Source organism: Tripterygium wilfordii, chromosome 13 (genome assembly GCF_013401445.1).
Source record: "Tripterygium wilfordii isolate XIE 37 chromosome 13, ASM1340144v1, whole genome shotgun sequence".
Classification (NCBI taxonomy): domain Eukaryota; kingdom Viridiplantae; phylum Streptophyta; class Magnoliopsida; order Celastrales; family Celastraceae; genus Tripterygium; species Tripterygium wilfordii.
Window position 1 is genome coordinate 13831226 of NC_052244.1, and position 9640 is coordinate 13840865.

Genomic DNA, 9640 nt, shown 5'->3' on the forward strand with positions numbered 1-9640 from the left:
AAGTGGTGGGTGAAGTGAAAAATATGGAGGGCTTTTATAGGGCCAAAAAGGATGCAAAATAATTGAAAGTGTGCAATCACCACTATGTCCTTGGTCCTGTTACTCAACATCTTTGTGTGATTGCTATTTATTTTTAAAAAAATCATTGAATATGAATCATAAGTGTGATTAATTAGAATGCCACATCACCATAAGATGACAGCAGACAATGTATATGTGGCTATTTTTATGGGTTTCTAAAATCATCTTGGTTCTCGTATATTCAACCATGCATAAATACTTATATTGTAACAATCATCTTGGCAGTGCTAGGTGAATTATCGAGTGAGGAATGGGTTAAATATCTTATCTCACATCGCACAGAATATATGAAATATAGTATATAATATGTCAAACTCCCTAACTAGTAACAAATGTTTTTCATGGGTTCAAACTAGTATGGATTGGTAGTTTGGTACCGCGTCTGAGAAGAAAAAACTGTACGAGTCATTATGTATTGACTCAAAACAGACAAAGTATTATTAATGTGAATCGATGTACGATTACATATCCACCCTAGTGTTAACTAACCCTAGGCTTTTTTTTGCAAATATGATTGAATCCACGTGTCATGTCGTTTACAGATTAGGCGCTACGTTACTAAAATCAAAATATTGAATGGGTAAGATCATCTCCATAAGTGGTATTCACATTTCTATTTGAACGTGTAAATCTTGGTTGAGAATGAATTATTTTAATTGGAATATTAGGATGAACAAAGACCTTACACTTGGTATTTGTAAAAATTGGATTCTCGTGATATCACCGAATAAATCCAACTTAAACGATTCAAGATTTATTGTTTGTTCTAAGCCTAAGGCTCCCACGATATTTGTCCTTAAAATTATCATTTTGATCAATTGAGATGTATTGGATCTTAACTTATAAAATATTTTTATTTTCCCCTATTTTTTGATGTGAGATATTTTATCTTAATATTATTAATCGTATATTTCGTATTTAGAAATAAAAGGTCCCCTCAATTTTCACAAATAAAAAAAAGGGTCAAAATATACTATTTTTTGTTATCACGGAAGGAGGATGGGGCTCAAACTCGGAGTTCAAGATTACATATGACTCAACTCGTCAACTGAGCTACTTGGAGTTGGTAAAAGTATGAAAATTCTCAAGTGAGGGATCCCTCACTTTATTTAAAATGAGGGATCCATCTAACACCATTCATTTTGGTGTAAGTGTGGTCCCCACACGTAATGGAGCCCGCGCATAAATGGTGTTAGATGGATCCCGCACGTTAAATAAAATGCGGGATCCCTCACCTGAGAAGTCCTCGGTAAAAGTAGTCTATTAACTTCATAAGATTGATTAGACAATGATTAGTAAAATTGTAGGTGTTTCTTGATCTCTTTCACATGTTTCGAATTGATTACATATATAAATATATAATATAAAATATTGTAAAGTCTTCCGATCTTAAAGCTCATAATGATAATTGTGGCTTGGTGGACCCTTCCTCTAGTTGTCCAATTCATGGTCTTCCACGCGTACAGACAAGTTAGAGTAGGACCCATTTCGCCGCTAGATGTTAAGGAACAACTTCGGTCTTGAAGATGTCACGTGTCCAGACATACTTTCAGAAGTTGATCACAACTTGGCAAGATAGGAACACATATCTACATAATAAATAAATAATTAATTAATTCTCTGTATTACCACTAATCATAGTTATAATAATGATTAATCATGTTAATGATTTTGTAACTTTGCTTAAAATTAACCCTGTATCATTTTCCGGTGCTTGACTTGTAAAACATTAAAAATATGCAGAAGATTTTGGAGAAGAAATATATATATATACAGGTCGATGCTTAATTGATTAATTAATTAGTCTGTCTTTCTTGCGTGATCGTGGACAATTAAGTAATCCATTAATCAAGTTTAGAGTAATAGAGTAAGACAAAGGAGAGTTACGTGTTTTTTTTTATTATTTACAATAATTAAATTTGTGCGCGGAACACAAGGCTTGATTCATGGATTAAAAAAAGGAGTGAAAGCCAAACCATTCCCAATAAAGAAAGAAATTGAACTCAATCATATCATTGTAATGAGATTCAAGACTGCATGTCGGCTTAGTGAGCCCAAAAAGACAAGTTCTTCAGGCCCACGCTTGTCAGGCTTGTGAGCCCAAAAAGACGAGCCTTCAGGCCCATGTGAGAGAATGCTGATTTCATTTGAGTGAAAATGGCGTCCAGCACTTTATCCATAAGAAAATCGTCGGCATTGCCTAGGCGAGGAGGAGCTAAAATGGTGGTTTTGAATTCTCTGCATATTCCTCCGTCTCCCTCTGCCTCTTCACCTTCGATTGCCACTTCTTTCTCAAACTGTTCAAACGCAAGCCTACATCTCACAAGGCGAGGAGCTCTAATTTCTTGCTCAACTGCATTAGTAGCTTCTTTCCTCAACTTCTGCGATCCCATTTTAACACCGCCTTCATATTTCTCTGCGCTGGCCGTTCAACACGTTCAACAGGAAGATGAGCTTGAGCAAGAAGAAGATAGAGTTGTTCGCCTCTTTCTGGTACCTCTCTCTCTCCATCCATAAACCCTAAACTAATCGCCTCAGTCGCACTAATTTCCATGAAATGTTGGAGTTTAATCAGTTTAGCTTCACAACCTCACTTATTTAGCGAAATGGTACAATGTCCAGTAATCGTTCTCATACTGCTCAAATGTCCATCAAATGAAACGACGTCAATAAAATTATCTGCCCGGCTTTAATTTTGCAAGCTTATCTTATCTGGTATGGGCAAAATATGAATCTTCTCACTTGATGGAGGTTTTGGAGTAGCGGAGCTTCATGACTTACTATGTGTTAGAGTACTGGGTTTTGCCACTTACTTCTATGATTCACTGTTTTGAAACTTCCAGTCTCATTTATTTTGTCTAAAGTCAATTAATGGAGCAAAAGACAGGGCAGGTTTCCTAGATGAATTCAAGTTGGAAAAGCTATAGTCCAGAGACTGAGTATTTAGGAGAGGCTTATATTAAAACCTAATATGTCAATTTGTGTAGCATACTGCAGATAACAATCAACCTGTGAACTATATATTTCTGATCCATGGTAAAAATGAATGAAAGAAATGAATACACATGGTGGATTCTCGTTGATGTTCTTAGTAACTCATGTAGCTGACCCCAAACTTTTGGGATAAATGCTTTGATGATGATGATGACGACTACAGATAATAGTCAACCAGTAAACACGCCAATTACAGTTTACAAGTAGTTTTTTTCATAAGTTATGGTCTCTAATTGTGTTTAACAACTTTTAAAAGAAACTGTTGTGCATTGAGTTTCAAATAGTTTCCCATGCTTAATTATATAATTGGTCAATTGAGATAAGTTTATTTCATTATTTTGCATGCAGAGATATGTCATCTAGATGTGATAGTAGCCTTCTCTAATCTTGTAGGAAACTTCATTATCTGTTGTTTCTATTAAAGACCTTGAGTTATCCAAAAACGCAAAGAGTTCTCTCAATGAAGTCGTGCTTACTGAGGATGAAAATGCAAAAGTTGAAGGGACAGGTTCGGGCTTCATTTGGGATAACTTTGGTCACATAGTAGGCTTTCACTTCTTCATCTTTATGTTATACTTTCATCATCTTGTCACACAAGCTATCTCTTTTTTACAGTTTTTCAGCATACAGTGGTAATCAGGCAAGGGTTCCTCCCCCCCCCCCCCCCCCCAAAAAAAAAAATTGTGAAAAATAGAAAAAGCTCCTTACTGCATATAAAGATAAGAATGTCTCTAAGTATGCATACTCACCATTCATGGCGAAGACTTCATTTGTTGGTTATGTCAAGGTTTAACACCCCTTGAAACAATTATTCTCAAAATTGAAAGTAGTTTTTATTAAAATTACCAGAGTTGAGTAATTTCATGCACAAGTTAGTAAAATGACTCCACTTCAACATATTAAGTCCTTAGTCTTAAGTTATGGATCTTCCCTCAAATGGGTGGCTTGTGTATGGCAGGTAACTAATTACCACGTTGTGGAAAAATTGGCGACAGATAAAAGCGGATTGCAGCTTTGTAAGGTTTTGTCCTTGTCTTAGTTGTAGTCTCTTTTATTCTTACAGCACCACTTCTTCTGACAGGTCAGTGGATGTGAACATAATTTCAGGATGCTGCTTATCTTAGTGGCATAATTTTCTTATTCTCATCCTTTGCAGGTGTCTGTAGTTGATGCCGAGGGCAAAAGATTCTACAGAGAAGGCAAGATTATTGGATTTGATCCAGCTTATGATCTAGCTGTTCTCAAGGTATCCCAAATCTATTGTATTGTATTTGTTTTAAACTACATACTAATTTATGGTGAGGATTCTTTCATAGCCTTTTACAAGACTTTCTCTCAGCAATTTTGTTGGTCGAATTCTTACATGCCATTGCTAGTGAAATGAGCTGAACTATAATAGAACAACATATTACTGATTGTAAAAATCAATACAAAGATGGCCAACTTATAAATTGGTTTTGATTGTATTCATTTGAATCAACAAACAGTACCTAGTGCGTCTTCTAAACTACTTTTGCATGAGAAAACATTGAAATGAGATTGTAATCTGAAACAACTCCATAAATTATGTTTCTGCAAATAAGAGAAAGAGCTTCACTAATATGGTCTAGGCTCATTAGTCCAGAAAATACTATCAAACTACTCAACCCGGTCACAGCTTCTGATCAAAAGTCAGTATCCAGATTGATTTGTTGAATCTTTAATGGTTGTTTTCCACTTGCATTTTCATTCTCTTTTTCTTTAGTTTTGAAATGGTCAGTAATTTACCATTTCCAGATTGATATTGAAGGCCATAATTTGAAGCCTGCTATTCTGGGTACATCGAATGATTTACATGTCGGTCAAAGCTGCTTTGCTATTGGAAATCCTTATGGATATGAGAACACTCTAACAACTGGGGTAAGTCTTCAGCAATCAGTGCGTTTTGAACCTGAAATCTACTTTAGTGCTGTATAGTAGAAAGATTTTAGAATACATGATGATTCTGTGTGTATTACTTCCCACGACAGGTGGTGAGTGGACTGGGCAGGGAGATACCATCACCAAATGGAAAGGCAATCCGAGGAGCCATACAGACGGATGCTGCTATTAATGCTGGTAAGAACTAAATTTCTCGATTACATATTGGTCTCCGTACCACTACCAGCTTCACGATAATTTTACTTCTGATTCTCTCTCTCTCTCTCTTCAAGAATCATGTAGATGTCATTGCGAATTTTTGCAGTAATTAGTGTTTGAGTTCTATGCAGGGAATTCAGGTGGTCCATTAGTTGATTCGCATGGCCATGTTATTGGAGTCAACACAGCAACTTTCACTCGCAAAGGTGAATAGATATGACTATGCATCTTTCTTCCACCCACAGAAACCACAAACCTGATGGCTTCTGTGTTCAAAACTCTGAATATCCTTTTGATTTTCAATTATATTGCAGGGACGGGAGTATCTTCTGGTGTGAACTTTGCCATAGCAATTGACACTGTTGTGCGAACTGTACCTTATCTTATAGTGTATGGAACACCCTACACTAATAGGTTTTGATCATGCATATCTTCCTAACTTCGATTGTTTCTGATGGCTCCCATGTTCGACTTCCCACCATGTTCTGCTCAGGAGGTTATTCATTATTAAAATTGTATATGTATTACCTGCAATCAAATATAAATAACAAAGTGTTTCAAGAACAATGTAATTATTCCTTGTATTGCCATCAATTTCAATCTGATGTTTAGTGAGATTGCCATCCGATGACATTGGGTTGTTGTTTAGAGCGATTGTCATTAGACAACATCGGGTCGTTGACTGAGATGGTGTTACGGTGAACTTAACAGAGATAACACTTAACGTAAACAAGAGGTCGTGAATTTAAGTCCCATAAGTGTTTTTACCCAAGAATTAGCATCATCAGACGGGAGAAACTATTGGTTGCATCAAATTAAACTCTCTCATCATTACATCTTTCAATATACATCTCTATGGCACACCACACAACACCAAAAGCAACGATGATTTTTCACATCCCTGAAACCAAAACAACTAAATCATTTCTATGCAACAACACTAGCAGGAAAGTCCGAGGTTGAACTGTTATCCTGAATCATTAGCAGTGACAATTTCTCTTCAATGGAGCAATCCACGTGACAAGATGTTCGGCACGAGGAAGGAATGAGAATGAGACCAAGACATCGCTGTTCCACTGGAGAAGGCGAGGATCGTTGAGTACTACGATACTCTACTGCATCTTGGAGAATGATGTTTCCTTGCTTGTCAATACAGTAAAAGTTACCCAAGAAAAACCTTCCATCTTTAATTCCCACCAGCATTCGGCGAAACAGCAGCTTCTTTACCCTAGTTACAGGATCTAATTTGGTAGATTTAGACCCATCTGAGATCTCCATCTGACTTGAAGAGCTCTCTGCTCCTTGTTCCATGCCAGTGAACCTAAGTCAACAACCATCAGACCATCTTAATCACTTCACATTTGTTTGAACACTTACCAAAAACACCAGAAAAGTGAACCAATGTGGCACTGTCTCTCCTACCATAATTGACAATTGCAATTGTCTTTTTCAAATTAGAAGGTACTAGATAATCCTATTTCATTTGCAATAAATGGTTTATTGTCTTCTCTACTACTCACATGATTCATACAGAAATTCACACACAATTGACAGCTTTAAATGTGCTTGCTATGAATCTCATGAAAAATCGAAAATACATTGAAAACAAAGTATCGTCAAGGCATCAGATAATCAAGTTTCGTTTGACCACTTGTTTACCAATTGTTTTCTCATGCAACTGCAGAACGTAGTTCTAAAAACCGAATCAACTAAAAATATAAAGTTGACACGTAAACATAGAATTTAACAAGAAAAATAGTAAAATAGTCTCAGAAACCAATCATCATTGCACATTCAAGCATGGACTAATGATGGGAAAAAATAGAGAACAAATCAAGCTTTCAAATCCGTAAACAAAAACAAATAGAAACAACATTCATCAAAGTCGCATCAAGCCTTCAACAAGTCACACAACACAATTACATGTCTACATGACGACAAAGTTCCTTAAACATTCCATAAGAGCACAAACGAAATAAAATCATTCCATCATTGGGTCATAGGCTCATAGTAATACAAAAACAAAATAGACTTAAGAGCAATAGTAGGCCATCATAGATGAACAATTACACATTAGACACTCAGCAAGTAAAAGAAAATATACACAAATAATTAAACAATATACACGAGCTGAAGTTTCGACCCTTACAAAATCAGAAATTTCACACAGAATTAACGAAAGGATACGTGAATGTAGGTGGAACTAGATAAGCATATATAAAGTCATATATGGAATCAAACTAAATTTTGGCATTGAATCAGACGCCCATTCCCTCCCAATTATGCAGAGGATGACCCCAACAAAGCTGAGAGTCCAATCAATTTGACAAGAGTCCCAAAATCAAATTTATATATAATGCTTGGCTCTCAATTAGACTCAATCCAACCATCAATTAGAGTTTTAGACATACTCTAACCAACAAACAAAAGAAGAAAATGATGAACCAAACATCAAATTTTATTTGTGCATATCTGCAACAAGATTCAAGGCATAAAAAAAAAAACCGTCATAGTGAGTAGCTAGTAAAGAAATAGCAGAGGATGTGGAGCACCTGCTGCCGATTTTGGCGTAGGCGGAGGCGGCTAGGGTTTAGGTGAGGCGATTCTGCGACTCTGCTTTTGCAAATTAACACCACCTGATATACGCCAACGTTTTTGCATACGGCATATTGATTATTTGATAGTGTGATATAAAAAAAATATTAAAATAAAATACTTACAACGTTTATTAATTTTAAAATTTGTACTGGACCCAAGGGCGGAACTGGGGGGACTGCACTGGGCTGTAGCCCAGTGCAGATTTTAAAAAAAATAAATAAAATACTTATACAGATATATATACATAAATAGAGGCTAGTCCCATTATTCTTATTATACAAATTATGAGTTAATAAACTAAGGCCCACTATCAATTTCTCTCCCAATTCTTAATAAACCAAAGCCCATGGATGATAATCCATGACCATCTAAGAAGCCCTTCAGCCCTTCACTGCTTCACAGCAACCTGATTCACCTCTTCCGAAGTGGCTTTTGAGTCTTCGAGAATTCGACTTTTCCACAGTAGCTTGCTTGTGCCGTGCGAGATTCAACTCCACTTCCACCCTCTAGTGCGGCTGCTCATCCTTATTCCTATGCTCCTGCTTATTTAAGGTTGGTATAACTTATAAGGGTATGAATGGTGGTATTCCACTTGTAGCCCATTAGCCCCTAATTGTATTTTTTTTATGCTCAATCGTGATAATTTTTTATTGTAATGGCTGCAGCCTGCAGCGTCCTTTATTGCTCATATTTGCTCACAGTGAAGTGGCCGACAAATATATCATTCCCTTGTAAAAAGGTTAAAGTTCTTGTTAATCCCAAGCATGTGGGTGACATGTCATTTGTTTTAATTTGGAATAGAGTTTCTCTTTAATCCCAGGCATGTGGGTGACATGCCATTTGTTTTAATTTGGAATACAATTTTTATTTAATCCCAGGCATGTGGGTGACATGCCCTTTGTTTTAATTTTCCTTAGATAACTAAAATTGTTCTGCTTACTTAGGTTATAAACGTAATGGCCCATCATCAACCACCACCTAAAAGAGGGAAAACTCTATTTTCCTTCTTTAAAAAGAAATATGGTATTCCTGATGATCAACAAAATGCAGCAGCACAAACTTCAATTCTTAATTTGCGCACTTCTGAAACTGTTGTGGTTGAAAGTTCAATTCCTAATGTGCACACTATAGACACGACTTCTTTTCAACAAGATCCAGGCTTACGTATCCCAATTAATGATTATCCAGTTAATCAACGAGATGAGATTAGACGTAAATATCTAAATGCAGGGCCTTTTCAACCAAAACTTTCTGAGTATCCTGGGACAGAAGTTGGGGACCAGCATCGCCGATTTCAGTATGTTTGGTACAAACAATTTTCACGGTTGGAGTATTCTCCTTCTAAATAGGTGTAATGTCGTAAATAACTCTAAAAAAATTTTCAGGGGCGCTACCCCCGAACCCCCATCAACTTCTAGTAGCCCCCTCAACTCCAATTCCTGGTTCCGCCCTTGACTGGACCTGTCTCAGTCTGTAAACAAAATGGATCTATATCACGTTGGGCCTGATATTTGCTCTTAGGCCCATGATAAAAATGGCCCAAAAGAAAAGCCTACTTGGGTTCGAGTGCACCAGTCAATATCTAGTAATGTCATAATAAGTTGATGCCCTACCCCTACCTATTTTTACATTAGCTAGCCAATTAATCCCACTGAACCCGCATTAGGTCCATTTCGACCCATAAGATAATTTTTTTAAAATACTTAAAAATAATCAATAAAATGTATATGAGGTATAAATCATCACCATCATATATTTCTTTAGGAAAAAAAACTGAATTTGTCGATAAAAGATTGATACAAATATGAAATATTTTACACCTAAATCACTAATTAGAGTGATAAGGATG

General features: G+C 36.3%; 3 protein-coding genes across 4 annotated transcripts; 2 read left to right on the forward strand and 1 right to left on the reverse strand.

Moving 5' to 3' along the window:
• Nucleotides 1–2223: 2223 nt before the first annotated feature.
• LOC120012302 (protease Do-like 5, chloroplastic) lies at nt 2224–5824 on the forward strand. Of its 2 annotated transcripts, XM_038863659.1 has the most exons (9): nt 2224–2408; nt 2527–2574; nt 3469–3583; nt 4034–4096; nt 4232–4321; nt 4852–4974; nt 5085–5172; nt 5325–5399; nt 5508–5824. In XM_038863659.1, exons 1-9 carry the CDS (start codon nt 2239–2241, stop codon nt 5612–5614), a joined length of 879 nt encoding a protein of 292 aa, XP_038719587.1. In that variant the 5' UTR covers nt 2224–2238; the 3' UTR covers nt 5615–5824. The 2 variants fall into 2 exon arrangements, with proteins under 2 accessions (XP_038719587.1, XP_038719586.1); XM_038863658.1 differs by having other exon boundaries at nt 2224–2574; nt 3469–3618.
• Nucleotides 5825–5920: 96 nt separating this feature from the next.
• LOC120012132 lies at nt 5921–7891 on the reverse strand. Its single transcript, XM_038863416.1, has 2 exons — nt 7746–7891; nt 5921–6514 (listed from the first exon to the last, which is right to left on the reverse strand). The coding sequence occupies exon 2, from the start codon at nt 6502–6504 to the stop codon at nt 6121–6123; it is 384 nt and encodes a 127-aa protein (XP_038719344.1). The 5' UTR covers nt 6505–6514; nt 7746–7891; the 3' UTR covers nt 5921–6120.
• Nucleotides 7892–8162: 271 nt separating this feature from the next.
• On the forward strand, nt 8163–9245 carry LOC120011760. The gene is made up of 2 exons (XM_038862867.1): nt 8163–8343; nt 8457–9245. The coding sequence occupies exon 2, from the start codon at nt 8748–8750 to the stop codon at nt 9138–9140; it is 393 nt and encodes a 130-aa protein (XP_038718795.1). The 5' UTR covers nt 8163–8343; nt 8457–8747; the 3' UTR covers nt 9141–9245.
• Nucleotides 9246–9640: the final 395 nt, after the last annotated feature.